Source organism: Vulpes vulpes, chromosome X, assembly GCF_048418805.1.
Source record: "Vulpes vulpes isolate BD-2025 chromosome X, VulVul3, whole genome shotgun sequence".
NCBI lineage: Eukaryota > Metazoa > Chordata > Mammalia > Carnivora > Canidae > Vulpes > Vulpes vulpes.
Window position 1 is genome coordinate 61,388,246 of NC_132796.1, and position 20,673 is coordinate 61,408,918.

Below are 20,673 nucleotides of genomic sequence, written 5' to 3' on the forward strand. Positions count from 1 at the left end.
AGGTAAAGAGCTTCCAAGATAGGCAGAAACTGAAAGAATATGTGACCATCAAACCAGCTCTACAAGAAATATTAACGGGGTCTCTGTAAAAGAAAGAGGAAGCCCAAAGAAATAAGCCACAAAAACAGAGACTGAATAGGTATTATGATGACACTAAATTCATATCTTTCAATAGTAACTCTGAACGTGAATGGGCTTAATGACCCCATCCAAAGGCGCAGGGTTTCAGGCTGGATAAAAAAGCAAGAACCATCTATTTGCTGTCAACAAGAGACTCATTTTAAACCTAAGGATACCTCCAGCCTGAAAATAAAAGGTTGGAGAACCATTTACCATTCAAATGGTCCTCAAAAGAAAGCAGGGGTAACAATCCTCATATCAGATAAATTAAACGTTATCCCAATGTCTCCCAGTATAAGTGTATTTTTATCTAAGTATGTCTTAACATTGGTTATTAATTGATTGATATACTTGGCAGCTCCCACATTAGGGCCATAAATATTCATGATTGTTAGGTTGTTAGGTCCTCTTGTTGGATAGATCCTTTAAGTATGATAGAGTGTCCCTCTTCAGATCTTACTACAGTCTTCGGGATATACTTTAATTTAACTGATATGAGGATGGCTATCCCTGCTTTCTTTTGAGGACCATTTGAATGTTAAATGATTCTCCAAACTTTTATTTTTAGGCTGGAGGTGTCCTTAGGTATAAAATGAGTCTCTTGTAAACAGCAAATAGATGGGTCTTGCTTTTTTATCCAGTCTGAAACCCTGCACCTTTTGATGGAGTCATTAAGCCCATTCACGTTCAGAGTTACTATTGAAAGATATGAATTTAGTGTCATCATGATACCTATTCAGTCCCTGTTTTTGTGGATTGTTTCCTTGGACTTCCTCTTTCTTTTACAGAGTCCCCCTTAATATTTCTTGCAGAGCTGGTTTTGTGGTCGCATAGTCTTTCAATTTCTGCCTATCTTGGAAGCTCTTTATCTCTCCTTCTATTCTGAATGAGAGCCTTGCTGGATAGAACATTCGTGGCTGCATGTTCTTCTCATTTAGGACCCTGAATATATCCTGCCAGCCACTTTTGGCCTGCCAGGTCTCTGTGGAGAGGCCTGCTGTTAACCTAATACTTCTACCCATAATGTTTAGGGATTTCTTTCTCTTGCTGCTTTAAGGATCTTCTCTTTATCTTTGGAATTTGCAAGTTGCACTAGGAAATGTCGGGGTGTTGAATGGTTTTTATTGATTTTAGAGAGTCATCTCTCTATCTCCTGGATATGAATCCTTGTTTCCCTCCACAAGATAGGGAAGTTCTCAGCTATGATTTGTTCTAATACACTTTCTGGTCCACTGTCCCTTTTGGCACCCTCTGGAATCCCAATTATTAAACGTAGATTTTTCCTTCTGAGACTGTCATTTGTTTCCCTCAACCTTTCTCATGGTCTTTTAATTGTTTTTCTTTTTCCTCAGCTTCCTTCCTTGCCATCAACTTGTCTTCTATGTCACTCACTCTTTCTGCCACCTCATTAACCCTCATCGTTTAGGACCTCTAGTTTGGATTGCATCTCATTTAATTGATTTTTAATTTTGGCCTGTTTAGATCTAAATTCTGCTGTCATGAAGTGACTTTATGCTTTTTTCCAGAGCCACCAGTAGCTTTATAATTGTGCTTCTGAATTGGCTTTCTGACATCGAATTGTAATCTAACTTCTGTAATTCTGTGGGAGAGAGTACTCTGATTCTTTCTTTTGGTGAGTTCTTCCTTCTAGTCATTTTGCTTAGTTCAGAGTAGCTAAAAACAAGTTGTACTGGAAAAGGGAAGAAATAAAGGGGGGGGACAAACAAACAAAAAAAACAAAAAACAAGGAGGGGTATCCTGTGATTCTATATATTGCAAGTCCCTGGAATTCCCCTGGAGCTTTCCAGCACTGCTTGGTTAAGAACTTGCTCTTCCCCTGTCCTCCCAGCTGGTTTCTGGGGGAGGGGCCTGCTGTGCTGATTCTCAGGTGTGTGCACCTAGGGGAGCTGCCCCGCCCCCTGCAAGGTGCATGGTTCAGTGAGAACTGTTTATCCTGTGAGGCCCCTGCTCCTTGGTTGCCAAGCTCATTCCCATGCACATGGTGACAGCAGGAGGAACAACAGTGGTGGCTTCCAGCTCTCTAGCTCTAGAGTCAGCTCCAGGAGTAACTACCCTAGTCTCCCAGTCCACAGGGGCCTGGATGCTCCAGGGGCGAGGGGCACTGATCTGCACAGCTCGGGGCCGCCTGGTAGCAGGAACATCCTCACTGTCCTGTGTCCTCACAGCCTCAGTCTGTCCCAAGGGGAGCACTGGATCCTGGGCTGTGTCCCCTGGTGCCTTGTGCTACAGGGCCTGCGCCACTGGAATTGCACTGCCAGGACTCCACAGGCCCCTCTGCATAGATCATCCACCTGAGCTGCCACCTGAGCTGCTCCTGGGGCCATGCAGCCCCCTCCAAGGGGAGCCACTGCCTGGGCGGCTCCCGGGGCTATTCCCTGGGCCCCTCCAGGCGCACCCGCCAGCCCTTTAGGGGGCTCTCCCCAGGGGCACACTTCCTCTGTTAGTGACCCCGGGAACCTGGGGGCTCCACTGTTCCTCCTGGGATCCTGCCCGAGTTCCCTGCGAGCGCCTTTCATCCGGGAAGATTGGTAAAGTTCCTGCTTCTCCAGGACTGGGCTTTCCTGTCCTGGAGGCTCTCGCCACCCAGCCTTAGCCTGGCTCCTCATGGAGGCCCCACCCCCTTGGATGCTTTTTTATTTGTTTATTTTCTTCCCTTTTCCTACCCTGATAGAAGCAGGAACTCTTCTCACGTAGCATTCCAGCTGTTCTCTCTTTAAATCTCAGGCTGAATTCGTAGCTTTTCAGAATGACTTGAAAGTTATCTAGGTAAGTTGGTGGGGACAGGTGACTTGTGGATCCTACTCTTCCGCCATCTTGCCTCGCCTCTTACAATGTCCATTCTTGATAAAAAAAAATTTCAACATACTAGGTCTAGAGGAGGCATACTGGAACATAATAAAGGGTTTATATGTAAAACTCACAGCAAACATAATATTCAATGGGGAAAACCTGAGAACTTTTCCTCTAAAATCAGGAATAAGAAAACTATGTCCACTCTTAACACTTTTATTCAATATATTACTGGAAGTCCTAGACACAATGATCAGAAAACAAAAAGAAATAAAATGAATATAAATCATCAAGGAAGACATAAAACTTTCAGTATTTGTAGTTGAGATGATACTCTATCAGAAGAAAATCAGAAAGACTCCACCAGAAAAACACTATAACTGATAAACAACGTCAGTGAAGTTGCAGGATATGAAATACATGTAAAGAAAAGTGTTTCAAAAAAAAAAAAAAGAAAAGTGTTTCATTCCTACACACATATAATAAAGCAGCAGTATTGGCCTATTTTTCTCATAGCATTTCAGAACCTTTGGAACGCAGCAAAGAAGGTCCTAGGAGGGAAGAATGGAGCAATAGAGGCCTTTCTCAAGAATAAGAGTCTCAAATATACAACTTAACTTTACACCTAAAGGAGCTGGAAACAGAATAGCAAATAAAGGCTAATCTCAGGAAAGGAGGGGAAATAATAAATATTAGAGCAGAAATTAATGAAATAGAAACTAAATGAACAGTAGAACAGCTAAACAAAACTAGGAACTGGTTTGTTGAAAGAATTAAGAAGATTGATAAACTCCTGGCCAAAATCAAAAAAAGAGAAAGGAACCCAATTAATAAAATCTTAAATAAAAAGGAAACATCACAACCAATACCAGAGAAATGCAAACAATTAGAAGAACATATTATGAGCAACTATATGCCAGCAAATTAGGTAATCTGGAAAAAATGGATGGATTCCTAGAAACATATCAACTGCCAATAAAGAAACAGGAAGAAATAGAAAACCTGAACACACTCATAACCAGAAGGAAATTGATATAGTAATTAAAAATTTCCCAACAAATAAGAGTTGAGGATGGAATTGCTTCCCAGGGGAATTCTACCAAGCATTTAAAGAAGAATTAGGGCACCCCCGGTGGCTCAGTGGTTTAGCACTGCCTTCAGCCCAAGGTGTGATCCTGGAGACTGGGGATTGAGTCCCATGTCGGGCTTCCTGCATGGAGCCTGTTTCTCCCTCTGCCTGTATCTCTGCCTCTCTCTCCTCTCTCTCTCTCTCTCTCTCTCCCTGTGTGTGTGTGTGTCTGTCAAGAATAAATAAATAAAACCTTTAAAAAATAAAGAAGAAATAATACCTATTCTTCTGAACTTGTTTCAAAAAATAGAAATGAAAGGACAACTCACAAATTCATTCTATGAGGATACCATTACCTCGATCCCCAAAACAAAGACCTCACCAAAAAGGAAAATTACAAACCAGTATCCCTGATAAACATGGATGCCTAAATTCTCAACCAAATTACTAGCCAATAAGATGCAACAATACAATAAAAGGATTCTTCACCACAACCACGTGGGATATATTCCTGAGGTGCAAGAGTGGTTTTAGATTCACAAATCAATGAATGCAATTCAACACATTAATAAAAGAAAGGACAAGGGAGGGAGGGGCAAGATGGCTGAAGAGTAGGGTCCCCAAATCACCTGTCCCCAACAAATTACCTAGAAAACCTTCAAATCATCCTGAAAATCTATGAATTCGGCCTGAGATTTAAAGAGAGACCAGCTGGAATGCTACAGAGAGAAGAGTTTGCTCTTCTAACAAGGTAGGAAGACGGGAAAAAAGAAATAAAGAAACAAAAGGCCTCCAAGGGGGAGGGGCCCTGCGAGGAGCCGGGCTGAGGCCGGGGCGAGTGTCCCCAGGACAGGAGAGCCCCGTCCCGGAGGAGCAGGAGCTGCACCAACCTTCCCCGCAGAAAGGCCTCCCGGGGAAGTGGAGCAGGATCCCCAGAAAGGTGGGGATGCCCTCGGGCTCCCTGGGACAGTAACAGAGGAACTGCGCCCCAGGGAGATACGCCGAGCTCCCTAAGGGCTGCAGCGCACACGGTGGGACCCGGAGCAGCTCGGAGGGGCTCAGGCGGCGGCTCCGCGGAGGGAGCTGCGCGGCTCCGGGAGCAGCTCAGCGGCGGCGGCTCGGGCGGAGGACGAAGCTCCGCGCGGAGGGGGCGGCGCGGCTCCGAGAACAGCTCGGAGGGGCTGGGGCTGCGGCTCCGCGGAGGGTGCTGCGCGGCTCCGGGAGCAGCTCGGCGGCGGCGGCGGCGGTTCGGGCAGAGGAAGAGGCTCCGCGCGGAGGGGGCGGCGCGGCTCCGGGAGCAGCTCAGACGGCGGCTCCGCAAAGGGGGCTACGGGGCGGGAGCGCGAATCCAACAGCGCAGGCCTCGGAGCACAGGGTGCCAGGACACAGCCCAGGATCCGGCCTCCCCCCGGGACAGGCAGAGGCCGGGAGGGCCCAGGACAGCAAGGACGCTCCTGCCTGGAACTGAGATCAGCGGCCCCGCCCCGGAGCCCCAGGCCCTGCAGACGGAGAGCCCCGGAGTTACTGCGGGGGCTGACTCCAGGTTCCCAGAGCTGCCCCCGCCACTGTGGCTTCCTCCCGGGGCCTCACGGGGTAAACACCCCCCACTGAGCCCTGCACCAGGCAGGGGCAGAGCAGCTCCCCCAAGTGCTAACACCTGAAAATCAGCACAGCAGGCCCCTCCCCCAGAAGACCAGCGAGACGGACCAGTTCCAGGGGAAGTCAAGGGACTTAAAGTATACAGAATCGGAAGATACTCCCCCGTGGTTTTTTGTTTCTGTTTTGTTTTGTGCTTTTCTTTCTTTCTTTCTTCTTGATTTCTGATTGCTTCCCCCACCCCACCCCCTTTTTTTTCTCCTTTCTTTTTCTTTCTCTTTTCCTTCTCTTTTCCCCCTTTTTTCTTCTTTCTCTTTTTTCTTTTTCTCTTTTCTTTCCTTCTGCTCTTTTTCTCCTTTTCCCAATACAACTTGTTTTTGGCCACTCTGCACTAAGCAAAATGACTAGAAGGAAAACCTCACCTCAAAGAAAAAAAAAAAAAGAATCAGAAACAGCCCTCTCTCCCACAGAGTTACAAAATATGGATTACAATTCAATGTCAGAAAGCCAATTCAGAAGCACTATTATACAGCTACTGGTGGCTCTAGAAAAAACCATAAAGGACTCAAGAGACTTCATGACAGCAGAATTTAGATCCAATCAGGCAGAAGTTAAAAATCAATTAAATGAGATGCAATCCAAGCTAGAAGTCCTAACGACGAGGGTTAACGAGGTGGAAGAACGAGTGAGTGACATAGAAGACAAGTTGATGGCAAAGAGGGAAACAGGAAAAAAGAGACAGGCAATTAAAAGACCATGAGGATAGATTAAGGGAGATAAATGACAGCCTGAGGAAGAAAAACCTACGTTTAATTGGGGTTCCTGAGGGCTCCGAAAGGGACAGAGGGCCAGAATATGTATTTGAACAAATCCTAGCTGAAAACTTTCCTAACCTGGGAAGGGAAACAGGCATTCATATCCAGGAAATAGAGAGATCCCCCCCCTAAAATCAACAAAAACCGTTCAACACCTCGACATTTAATAGTGAAGCTTGCCGGGATCCCTGGGTGGCGCAGCGGTTTGGCGCCTGCCTTTGGCCCGGGGCGCGATCCTGGAGACCCAGGATCGAATCCCACGTCGGGCTCCCGGTGCATGGAGCCTGCTTCTCCCTCTGCCTGTGTCTCTGCTTCTCACTCTCTCACTGTGTGCCTATCATAAATAAATAAAATTAAAAAAAAATAATAGTGAAGCTTGCAAATTCCAAAGATAAGGAGAAGATTCTTAAAGCAGCAAGAGAAAAAAAGTCCCTGACTTTTATGGGGAGGAATATTAGGGTAACAGCAGACCTCTCCACAGAGACCTGGCAGGCCAGAAAGGGCTGGCAGGATATATTCAGGGTCCTAAATGAGAAGAACATGCAACCAAGAATACTTTATCCAGCAAGGCTCTCATTCAAAATGGAAGGAGAGATAAAGAGCTTCCAAGACAGGCAGGAACTGAAAGAATATGTGACCTCCAAACCAGCTCTGCAAGAAATTTTAAGGGGGACTCTTAAAATTCCCCTTTAAGAAGAAGTTCAGTGGAACAATCCACAAAAACAAGGACTGAATAGATATGATGACACTAAACTCATATCTGTCAATAGTAACTCTGAACGTGAAGGGGCTTAATGACCCCATCAAAAGGCGCAGGGTTTCAGACTGGATAAACAAGCAGGACCCATCTATTTGCTGTCTACAAGAGACTCATTTTAGACAGAAGGACACCTACAACCTGAAAATAAAAGGTTGGAGAACCATTTACCATTCAAATGGTCCTCAAAAGATAGCAGGGGTAGCCATCCTTATATCAGATAAATTAAAATTTACCCCGAAGACTATAGTGAGATGAAGAGGGACACTATCTCATACTCAAAGGATCTATCCAACAAGAGGACTTAACAATCCTCAATATATATGCCCCGAATGTGGGAGCTGCCAAATATTTAAACCAATTAATAACCAAACTGAAGAAAAACTTTGATAATAATACACTTATACTTGGTGACTTCATTCTAGCTCTCTCTATACTAGATAGGTCTTCTAAGCACAACATATCCAAAGAAACGAGAGCTTTAAATGATACACTGGACCAGATGGATTTCACAGATATCTACAGAACTTTACATCCAAACTCAACTGAATACACATTTTTCTCAAGTGCACATGGAACTGTCTCCAGAATAGACCACATACTGGGTCACAAATCGGGTCTGAACCGATACCAAAAGATCGGGATAGTCCCCTGTATATTCTCAGACCATAATGCCTTGAAATTAGAACTTAATCACAACAAGAAGTTTGGAAGGACCACAAACACGTGGAGGTTAAGGACCATCCTGCTAAAAGATGAAAAGGTCAACCAGGAAATTAAGGAAGAATTAAAAAGATTCATGGAAACTAATGAGAATGAAGATAACAACCGTTCAAAATCTTAGGGATGCAGCAAAAGCAGTCCTGAGGGGGAAATACATCGCAATACAAGCATCGATTCAAAAACTGGAAAGAACTCAAATTCAAAAGCTCACCTTACACATAAAGGAACTAGAGAAAAAGCAACAAATGGACCCCACCCCCAGCAGAAGAAGAGAGTTCATTAAAATTCGAGCAGAACTAAATGAAATCGAGACCAAAAGAACTGTGGAACAGATCAACAGAACCAGGAGTTGGTTCTTTGAAAGAATTTATAAGATAGATAAACCATTAGCCAACCTTATTAAAAAGAAGAGAGAGAAGACTCAAATTAATAAAATCATGAATGAGAAAGGAGAGATCACTACCAACACCAAGGAAATACAAACGATTTTAAAAACATATTATGAACAGCTGTAGGCCAATAAATTAGGAAATCTAGAAGAAATGGATGCATTCCTGGAAAGCCACAAACTACCGAAACTGGAGCAGGTAGAAATAGAAAACCTGAACAGGCCAATAACCAGGGAGGAAATTGAAGCAGTCATCAAAAACCTCCCAAGACACAAGAGTCCAGGACCAGATGGCTTCCCAGGAGAATTCTATCAAACGTTTAAAGAAGAAATCATACCTATTCTACTAAAGCTGTTTGGAAAGATAGAAAGAGATGGAGTACTTCCAAATTCGTTCTATGAGGCCAGCATCACCTTAATTCCGAAACCAGACAAAGATCCCACCAAAAAGGAGAATTACAGACCAATATCCCTGATGAACATGGATGCAAAAATTCTCAACAAGATACTAGCCAATAGGATCCAACAACACATTAAGAAAATTATTCACCATGACCAAGTAGGATTTGTTCCCGGGACACAAGGCTGGTTGAACACTCGTAAAACCATCAATGTGATTCATCATATCAGCAAGAGAAAAACCAAGAACCATATGATCCTCTCATTAGATGCAGAGAATGCATTTGACAAAATACAGCATCCATTCCTGATCAAAACCCTTCAGAGTGTTGGGATAGAGGCAACTTTCCTCGACATCTTAAAAGCCATCTACAAAAAGCCCACAGCAAATATCATTCTCAATGGGGAAGCACTGGGAGCCTTTCCCCTAAGATCAGGAATAAGACAGTGATGTCCACTCTCACCACTGCTGTTCAACATAGTTCTGGAAGTCCTCGCCTCAGCAATCAGACAACAAAAAGACGTTAAAGGCATTCAAATTGGCAAAGAAGAAGTCAAACTCTCCTTCTTTGCCAATGACATGATACTCTACATAGAAAACCCAAAAGCCTCCACCCCAAGATTGCTAGAACTCATACAGCAATTTGGTAACGTGGCAGGATACAAAATCAATGCCCAGAAATTAATGGCATTTCTATACACTAACAACGAGACTGAAGAAAGAGAAATTAAGGAGTCAATCCCATTTACAATTGCACCCAAAAGCCTAAGATACCTAGGAATAAACCTAACCAAAGAGGTAAAAGATCTATACCCTAAAAACTATAGAACACTTCTGAAAGAAATTGAGGAAGACACAAAGAGATGGAAAAATATTCCATGCTCATGGATTGGCAGAATTAATATTGTAAAAATGTCAATGTTACCCAGGGCAATTTACACGTTTAATCCAATCCCTATCAAAATACCATGGACTTTCTTCAGAGAGTTAGAACAAATTATTTTAAGATTTGTGTGGAATCAGAAAAGACCCCGAATAGCCAGGGGAATTTTAAAAAAGAAAACCATAGCTGGGGGCATCACAATGCCAGATTTCAGGTTATACTACAAAGCTGTGGTCATCAAGACAGTGTGGTACTGGCACAAAAACAGACACATAGATCAATGGAACAGAATAGAGAACCCAGAAGTGGACCCTGAAATGTATGGTCATCTAATATTCGATAAAGGAGGAAAGACTATCCATTGGAAGAAAGACAGTCTCTTCAATAAATGGTGCTGGGAAAATTGGACATCCACATGCAGAAGAATGAAACTGGACCACTCTCTTGCACCATACACAAAGATAAACTCAAAATGGATGAGAGATCTAAATGTGAGACAAGAGTCCATCAAAATCAAAGAAGAGAACACAGACAACACCCTTTATGAACATGGCCACAGTAACTTCTTGCAAGATACATCCAAAAAGGCAAAAGAAACAAAAGCAAAAATGAACTTTTGGGACTTCATCAAGATAAGAAGCTTTTGCACAGCAAAGGATACAGTCAACAAAACTAAAAGACAACCTACAGAATGGGAGAAGATATTTGCAAATGATATATCAGATAAAGGGCTAGTTTCCAAAATCTATAAAGAACTTATTAAACTCAACACCAAAGAAACAAATAATCCAATCATGAAATGGGCAAAAGACATGAAGAGAAATCTCACAGAGGAAGACATGGACATGGCCAACATGCACATGAGAAAATGCTCTGCATCACTCGCCATCAGGGAAATACAAATCAAAACCACAATGAGATACCATCTCACACCATTGAGAAAGGGGAAAATTAACAAGGCAGGAAACAACAAATGTTGGAGAGGATGCGGAGAATAGGGAACCCTCTTACACTGTTGGTGGGAATGTGAACTGGTGCAGCCACTCTGGAAAACTGTGTGGAGGTTCCTCAAAGAGTTAAAAATAGACCTGCCCTACGACCCAGCAATTGTACTGTTGGGGATTTACCCCAAAGATTCAGATGCAGTGAAACGTCGGGACACCTGCTCCCCGATGTTTCCAGCAGCAATGGCCACAATAGCCAAACTGTGGAAGGAGCCTCGGTGTCCATCGAAAGATGAATGGATAAAGAAGATGTGGTTTATGTATACAATGGAATATTACTCAGCAATTAGAAACGACAAATACCCACCATTTGCTTCAACATGGATGGAACTGGAGGGTATTATGCTGAGTGAAATAAGTCAATCAGAGAAGGACAAACAGTGTATGTTCTCATTCATTTGGGGAATATAAATAATAGTGAAAGGGAATATAAAGGAATGGAAAAGAAATGTTGGGAAATATCAGGAAGGGAGACAGAACATAAAGATTCCTAACTCTGGGAAATGAACTAGGGGTGGTGGAAGGGGAGGAGGGCGGGTGTTGGAGGGGAATGGGTGACGGGCACTGAGGCGGACACTTGACGGCATGAGCACTGGCTGTTATTCTGTATGTTGGTAAATTGAACACCAATAAAAATTAATAAAAAAAAAAGAAAGGACAAGAATCATATGATTCTCTCAATAGATACAGAAAAAGCAGTTGACAAAATATAGCATCTTTTCTTGATTAAAACTCTCCAGTGTATGGATAGAGGGAACATAAATGAATATCATAATAGCCATGTATGAGAAGCCTATAGCAAATATGATTCTCAACTGGGAAAAGCTGAGAGCTTTTCCCATAATGCCGGGGACATGACAGGGATGACCATTCCCACCACTGTTGTACAACATTGTACTGGAAGTCCTAGCTTCAACGATCAGATAACAAAAAGAAATAAAATACATCCACATTGTCAATGAAGTCAAACTCTCATTTTCGCAATGACATGACAAACTACATGGAACACCTAAAAAGACCCTTCCCCAAAATTACTAGATGTCATACAGGAATTCAGCATAGTGGCAGGATATAAAATCAATCACAGAAAGTAGTTGCATTTTTATACACTAATAGGGAGGCAAAAGAAATAGAACTTAAGAAATTGATCCCATTTACAATTTTACCAAACACCATACAATACCTAGGAATAAACCTAACCAAAGAGGTAAAGGATCTGTACTCTGAAAACGATAGAACACTTATGAAAGAAATAGAGGAAGACACAAAAAAATAGGAAAACATTTCATACTCATGGATTGGAAGTCCAAATATTGTTAAAATGTCTATGCTACACAGAGCAATCTACATATATCATTTACCCTATCAAAATACCAATTCCATCAAGATTTTTCACAGACCTGGGACAAATAATTCTAAAATTTGTATGGAACTATACAAGACCCCAAATAGCCAGAGTAATATTAAAAAAGAAATCCAAACCTCATAGCATAACAATTATTGACTTCAAGCTATATTACATACAAGGCTGTAATCATCAAGACAGTGTGGTCCTGGCACAAAAGCAGGCACATAGATCAATGGAACAGAAGAGAGAACCCCAATATGGACCCTCAACTCTCTATGGTCAACCAATCATCAACAAAGCAGGAAAGAATATCCATTAGAAAAAAGTGTCTTCAAACAAATGGTGTTGAGAAAATTGGACAGGCACAAGTAGATAAATAAGGTGACCTTTATGTTACACCATATGCAAAGGTAAACTGAAAGTGGATGAAAAATCTAAATATGAGACAGAAATCCATCAAAATTCTAGTGGAGAACACAGGCAGCATTCTCTTTGACCTAGGACACAGCAATTTCTTGCTAGACACTTCACCAAAAGCCAGGGAAGCAAAAGCAAAAATAAACTATTGGGACTTCATAAAAAAATAAGACACTCTGCAGAGCAGATTAAATAGCCAACAAAGCCAAAAGACAACCTACAGAATAGGAAAATATATTTGCAAATATCTCATCAGATAAAGGGCTTGCATCTATCTATAAAGAACTTATCAAACTCAACACCCACAAAACAAATAATCCAGTCTACAAATGGGCAGAAGACATGAACAGTCATTTCTTCAAAGAAGGCATACAAATGGCCAACAGAAGCATGAAAAAATGCTCCACACTACTTGGCATTAGGGAAATACAAATCAAAACCACAATGAGACACCACCTCACACCAGTCAGAATGGCTAAAGTTAACAAGTCAGGAAACAACAGATGCTAGCAATGATGAGGGTAAGGGAAACCCTTTTACACTCTTGGTGGGAATGTAAGCTAGCACAGACACTCTCAGTATGGAGTTTCCTCAAATAGTTAAAAAATAGAGCTACTGTATGACCCAGGAATTTCACTATTACCTATTTATTAAAAGCATACAAACATAGTGATCTTAAGGGGTACCTGTACTCCAATGTTTATAGCAGCAATTTCCACAATAGACAACCTATCACAAGAGCCCAGATGTTTCTCAATGGATAAATGCACAAAGAAGATGAGATTCATACACACACACACACACACACACACACACACAGGAATACTATTCAGATATCTAGAAAAATAAATCTTACCATTTGCAATAATGTGGATGGAACTAGAAAGTATTATGGTAAGCTAAATATGTTAATAACATAAAGACAGTTATCAAATGATTTCACTTATATGTGGAATTTAAAGAAAAGAACAGAGGATCCTAGAGGAAAGGAGGGAGAAATAAGATAAAGCAAAATCAGAGAGGGAGACAAAACCTAAGAGACTCTTAATTATAAGAAACAAACAGTTGCTGAAGGGGCAGGGGGTGAAGGGATTGGGTAACTGGGTGATGGGTATTAAGGATGGTACATGATTTATATCACGTTATGAGCACTGAGTGGTATATGCAACTGATTAATTACTGAAATCTAACTCTCAAACTAATGATACACTACATGTTAATTAATTGAATTTAAATACAATAACATTTTAAAAATACAAAAACAAAAAAGGGAAATGAAAGAGAAATTACAACTGTTATCACAGAAATATAGAACATTATAAGAGGCTGCTATGAACAATTGCAAGCCAACATTTTGGACTACTTAGAAAAAAAGATAAATTCCTATAATCCTGTAATAACCCAAGGCTATATCAAGAAAAAAAGAAAATCTGAACTAACCAATTAAGTAGTAGTAAAATTGAATCTTTTATATTAAAAAATATAGACAAACAAAAGCCAGACACCTTCACAGGGGAATTTTACCAAACACTTAAAGAAAAGATAATAACTATCCTAGATCCATTTCAAAAAATTGAAGTGGAAGTGAAGTTTTCAAAATTATTTCATCCTGGTAACAAAACCACACAGAACACTAAAAATGGAAAGGGAGAAAAAGAAAGACATAGAAAAACATAGAAAATGGCAAGCCAATATCCCTAATAAACATAGATACAAAAATTCTCAACAAAATATTAGCAAACAAATTCAAAAATATATTAAAAAGATCATGTATCATGATCGAAGGTGATTTATTATAGGGATATAACAATGTTTCCACTTCCACAAATCAATCAACGTGATATACATTAACAGAATAAAAGATAAAATTTATATGATCATATCACTAGATGCAGAAAAAGTATCTGACAAAATTCAATATCCATTTGGATAAAACCTCTCAAAAATGTTGGTGTATAGGGAACATACTTCAACATAATAATGCTACAGTTAACATTATATTCAACTGTGAAAAGCTTCCTAAGGTCAGAAACAATACAAGCATGTCCACTATCTCCACTTTTATTCCACATAGGCATTAGAAATCCTAGCCAGAGCAATTAGGCAAGAAAACGAAATAAAAAAGTCATCCAAGCTGGAAAGAAGTAGAACTGTCATTATTTGCAGACACCATCAGTTTGTACATAGAAAATACAGAAAACTCCATTTAGAAAATGTTAGAACTAATGAACAAAGTCAGTAAAATGCAGCTACAAAACCAACATGCAAAACTCTGTTATATTTTTACAAACTAATAATGAACTCTCGGAAAGATAAATTAAGAAAAATATCCATTTACATTATATCAAAAAGAATAAAATATCTAGATACAAACTTAACCAAAGAAGTGAAAAATCTCTACATTGAAAACTATAAAACAATGATGAAAAAAAATTGAAGGCACAAATAAATAGAAATATAATTCCATACTTATGTATTGGAAGAATTAATATTTTTAAAATGTCCATAATGCCAAAAAAATGGACAAATTCAATGCAATCTGTACCAAATTCCAATGGCATTATTCAAAAAAGAATAGAATGAACAATTATAAAATTTAAAAAAAAATTTTTTTAATTTTTATTTATTTATGATAGTCACAGAGAGAGAGAGAGAGAGAGAGAGAGAGAGAGGCAGAGACACAGGCAGAGGGAGAAGCAGGCTCCATGCACCGGGAGCCCGACGTGGGATTCGATCCCGGGTCTCCAGGATCACGCCCTGGGCCAAAGGCAGGCATCAAACCGCTGCGCCACCCAGGGATCCCAGAATGAACAATTATAAAATTTGTTTGGAATCATAAAAGACCCCAAATAGCCAAAGCAATCTTGATAAAGAAAAAATAAAAATTGTCATCAAGCTCCCTGATTTAAAACTATATTATAGAGCTATAGTAATCAAAACAATATGGTATTGGCATAAAAACAAACATATGCCTCAATAGAACAGAATGAAGAGCACAGAAATTAACTCACTTAAATATGGTCAATTATTTTATTATAAATGTGGTAAATATATATAAGGGGGAAAAGATAGTCTATTTAATAAATGGTATGGGAGAACTGGACAGTCACATGAAAAGAATGAAACTAGACTACTCTCTTATACCATACACAAAAAATTAACTAAAATTGACTAAAGAGTTAAATGTAGGATCTGAAACCATAAATCTCCTGGAAGAAAACTTAGGAAGTAAACTTGCCATAAGTCTTTTTCTTTTTAACTGATTCCTAAAGTAATGGTAACAAAAACAATAATAAACAAGTGGAACCACATGAAAGTAAAAAGCCTCTGCACAGCAATGAAAAACATCTATGAAATGAAAAGGCAATGTACTAAATGGAAGAAAATATTTTCAAGTCACAAATTTGATGTTATTACTATTCAAAATATACAAAGAACTCCTGCAACTCATCACCAAAAAACCCCTATAATTCAAATTAAAAAATGAGCAGAGGATCTGAATAGACATATTTTTGAAGAAGATATCACTAATCATCAGGGAAATACAAATCAAACCCACAAAGAATTATCACCTCATAGCTGTTAGAACAGCTATCATCAAAAGAGACAAGAAATAACAAGTGTTGAGGAGGAAGCAGAGAAAATGGAACACTTGTGCACAATAGGTACTAATGTAAATTGGTATAGCAAGTATGCAAAACAATATATGAAGTTTCCTTCAAAAAGCAAAAATAGAAATATCATATGATTTAGCAATTCTGGGACTGGACATTTATTGAAGCAAAATAAAAACACCAATTTGAAAAGATATGTCCACCCCTATGTTCCCTGGAGTATTCTTTTCAAGAGCCAATATACAGAAATCATGTATGCCCAATGATGTATGAATGGATAAAGAAGATGTAGTGTATATATACAAGGATTGTTATTTAGCCATATAAAAGAAGGAAATCTTGCCATTCGTAACAACATGGGTGGACCCTCCATGTGTTATGCTAAGTAAAATAAGTCAGAGAGTGACAAATACCATTTTAAAATGACTTTATTTATTCATTCATGAGAGACACACAGAGAGAGACAGACATAGGCAGAGGGAGAAGCAAGTTCCCTGTCAGGAGCTCAATGCAGGACTTGATCCCAGGACCCTGGAATCATGACCCGAGCCAAAGGCAGACACTCAACCACTGAGCCACCCAGGTGCCCCAACAAATACCATTTTATCTCACTTATATGTGTATTATAAAAATTAAATAAAAGTTATGGATATGGAGAACAGAGTGGTGGCTGCCTGGGAAAGGATGGCTGGTGGGTCAGGGAAATGGATAAGGGGGATTAGTAGGTACAAATTTTTGTTGTGATAAATGAATAGGTCATGGGTAGGTGGTGGGCAGCATGGTAGCTATAGACAATGGTATTTTAGTGCATATTTACAGATGCCACGAGAATAGATCTTGAAATTTCTCATCACAAGAAAAAAATTTGTAACTTTTTGTGGTGACAGATAGTAACTAGAGTATGGTGGTGATCAATTTGAATTGTATACAAGTGTCAAATCATTGTGTTGTACATCAAAACTAACATAAAATAATGCAGAAAAAGAGGGAAAAATAAAGAATGGATGGGACAAAAAAAAAAACCACTCCACACAAACAGCAAAATTGGATATTTAAACACAGCCATATCAATAATCACATTAAATGTAACAGGTCTAACACTCAAATGAGTATTATCTCAATAATTGATGTGAAAGAATATTACAAAATCGAATGTACATACCTGATGAAAATTCAACAATCTAGTAACAGAAGAGAACTTTCACAATCTCATAAAGAACATGTTAAAGACCTATACTGAACTTTGTAACTTATGCTAAAATTATGCTTTTCCCCTATGATCAGAAATAAGGCAAGAATATCTGCTCTTATCGATTTTACAGAACACTGAACTGGAGGGTCAAGCCAGTGCAATAAAGACAAATAAAAGAAATACATGATGCCCATAATGGAAAAAAAAAAACAAAATCTCCTTATTTGTAGGTTATAAGTAGAAAATTCTATGGAATCTACCCGCAAAAGCTGTTAGATATAATAAGTAAGTTCAATTAAATTGTGGAATACAAGTTCAATGTGCAAAAAAGTCAGCTGTATTTCCATCCAACTTAAAAATGAAATGAATAAGAAAGCAACTCTATTTGCAATGGCATTTTTAAAAAGGAAATACATAAAGATAAATATGATTTAAAAATGTGCAAGACCTATACACTGACAATGACAAGAAATTGCTGAGAGGAATTAAAGGAGACTCAAAAGCTGGAGAAAAAATATTATATTCATGGATTGAAGATTCAATATTGTCAAAATGTCAATTATCTGCACATTGACCTATAGATTCAATGCAATCCCAGTCAAAATCCCAGCAAGATTTTTTGTAGAAAGTGAAAGGCTTATTTTAAAATTGATACGGGGGAGACAGAACATGAAAGAGTCCTAACTCTGGGAAACGAACTAGGGATGGTGGAAGGGGAGGTGGGCGGGGGGTGGGGGTGACTGCGTGGCGGGTACTGAGGTGGGCACTTGACGGGATGAGCACTGGGTGTTATTCTGTATGTTGACAAATTGAACACCAATAAAAAATAAATTTATTAAAAAATAAATAAATAAAATTGATACGGAAATACAAAGGACCCAGAAGACCCAAAACCACTTTGAAAGAGAAGAGCAAAAGTCAAGGATTTACTCTACCTTACTTTACGACATATTATAAGGGTACAGCAATTAAAAAATCAAGTGGTAGTGAAACAAAGATAGACCGATGGAAAAAAATAGAATGTCCAGAAATAGACTTTCACATATATGGTCAATTGATTTTTCAACAAAATGCAACATCATTCAATGAAGAAAGCAGACATTGCTAATCATGATGCTAGAAAAATGGGCTATGCATATGCAAAAAGAAAAAAGAACTACAACTTCAATGCATACCCCTTGACATACGCTAAAATAAACTCAAAACGGATTATAAACTTAAATGTAAAACCTAAAATTACAAAATGTAAAAAATAAATAAATAAATAAATAAAAATAAAATTACAAAATGTCTAGAAAACCTATGTGACCTGAGATTAGGTAAATATTCTTAAAATAGGACACCAAATTTATTAAAGAAAAAATTATAAGTTGGGCTTCATCAAAGTTACGAACTTCTGATTTTTGAAAGACACTGTTAAGAGAATGAAAAGACAAACCATGGACCAGAAGAAAATATTTGCAAACAACATACATGATAAAAGGACTTACCATCAAAAATATATAAAGACTCCTAAAACTCATAAATAATACAACTTTAAAAATGAGCCAAAGATTTAAACAGACATGTTATCAAAGGAGATAAATAGATGCCAAATAAGTGCATGTAGAGATGCTCATCATCATTAGTCATTAGGTTTATGCAATTCAAAACCACAATAAGGTACCACTACACACTTATGTCCAAAATAAAAACAAGACTACTGACCATATCAAGGGTTGGCAATGATGTGGAGCAACTGAAACTCTCATATGCTGCTGGTGGGATTGTAAAAATTATAATCCTACCTTAGAAAAAAATTTGATAGTGTCTTTAAAATAAGTTAAAACATACACCTACCAAATAGCCCAGTCATTATTCTCCTAGGTATTTAACCATGAAAATGAAAACATATGTCCATACAAACATTTGAACATTAATGTTTATAGCAGCTTTATTAGTAATATCCAAAAATTGCAAACCCAAATATCCATCATATGTTCATGCATAAACAAATCGTGGTATATCCATACAGTGGAATGCCACTCAGCAACGAAAGTGAATGAACCACTGATACATAAAACACCATGGCTAAATCTCACAATAATTATTCTTAGTTAAATAAGCTAGTCAAAAAGAGAATAGACACTATATAATTCCATTTATATTAAGTCCTGGAAAATGTAAACCAAACAATGACAGAAAGCAGATTCTGTAGAGGAAGGGCAGAGGGAGGCATTACAAATGAGTGCAGGAAAATGGTTGGGAATGATGGATAAGTTTATTATCTTGTGATGATGATTTCACAGATATATACAAATGTCAAATTCTATCAAAGTACATACTCTAATAGGTGCAATTCATTGTATGTCAATTATATCTCCATAAAGCTGTTTTAGAATAAATTAAAAACTACTCCCAGAGGTATTTTGGTAGCTTGAGTAGCCAAAATCCTAGGCTTGACCCTATCTACTTCATCCATTTATTTTATTGATCTGTGTCTAATAAAATCATGAGTAGCACATTGAAATGATCTAAATGACAGGCAGACAGAAAATGCCATTAACTAACATATCAACTAAATACTATGCAGTGAAGCAAACAGAATAAGTATTTAAAATTTGTATAGAAAAAATTAATTAGCAGAACACAAATGATTTTTCTTAGTTTTGTTTCAATAAAATATAGTAAAAATTTACAAACAGATACCCACCTCTTTGGATAATCTTGTGAAGACATCTCCTCCCCTGAGAAAATCCAGTATTAAATACAGCTTCCCTTCAGTCTGAAAGGCTAATTATAAATTAGAATGTAGTAACAGAACAATCTTAAAGGCTTAACAAGCTTAGTATAATTTTTAATTAATATGTATGTTTAGAGTTTTATCATTAAATACTATAAATGAATTAAGCATTTATTCACATGGCTCAATAGTATTGTATAACATTATCTCAAAATTGAATTTAGTGTTGAAATAATTATAAACCCCTTCCTAGAACATAATCAGCTTTACATATGGTTTTACTCAGAAACTTCTACTGTCATTTTCCTGATTTATGGAGTATTACGTTCTATTGCAAACTGCCTGTACTCTACCTCCCTATCTACCAAAAGTCTACTAATTCTTTCAAGCTCAACAAAAATTCCACCTCCTCCATTAAATTTTCCTCTGTTTAAGATTTCTCTCTTTTCACATTTTATAGCATCCTTATCCTCTTCTCAATAAGAATTACTTACTACTTTTGAAATTTCATTGTTCTTTATTTATGTCTCTCTTATGGAACTTACTCCATTTTGATTTGTACAATTAAATTATACAAAATTAATTTGTCTTTGTTCCAAGAGATTATAAGTTTTTTAAGATCAGAGATTGTTTCACCTCTAGAGCCTACTGTATTCAATACTGTTTTGCATACAGCTGGTATTTAGTTATTAATGTAATGACATCCTGGTGATTCAAGGAAGGGGGACTTTAGATACTACTACTTTTGATTTAGGATAATAGAGAGTGAAAGAATAATGAGTGGAAATTTCTTGAGGGCTTTCTATAAAAATAA

General features: G+C 38.5%; 1 protein-coding gene across 17 annotated transcripts in view; it reads right to left on the reverse strand.

Moving 5' to 3' along the window:
* RPS6KA6 (ribosomal protein S6 kinase A6) overlaps nt 1-20,673 on the reverse strand; it is a 216,849-nt gene that overhangs the window by 88,097 nt on the left and 108,079 nt on the right. For 12 of the 17 annotated variants that reach the window (XM_072744751.1, XM_072744749.1, XM_072744756.1 and 9 more), the window contains one exon: nt 19,830-19,909. The exons of 3 other annotated variants lie outside the window; for them this stretch is intronic. In XM_072744751.1, the coding sequence (XP_072600852.1) occupies nt 19,830-19,909 (80 nt within the window). Of the gene's footprint in view, nt 1-19,829; nt 19,910-20,673 lie in introns of those variants that run through there. 2 more of the 17 variants (XM_026016758.2, XM_026016759.2) reach the window with 2 other exon arrangements.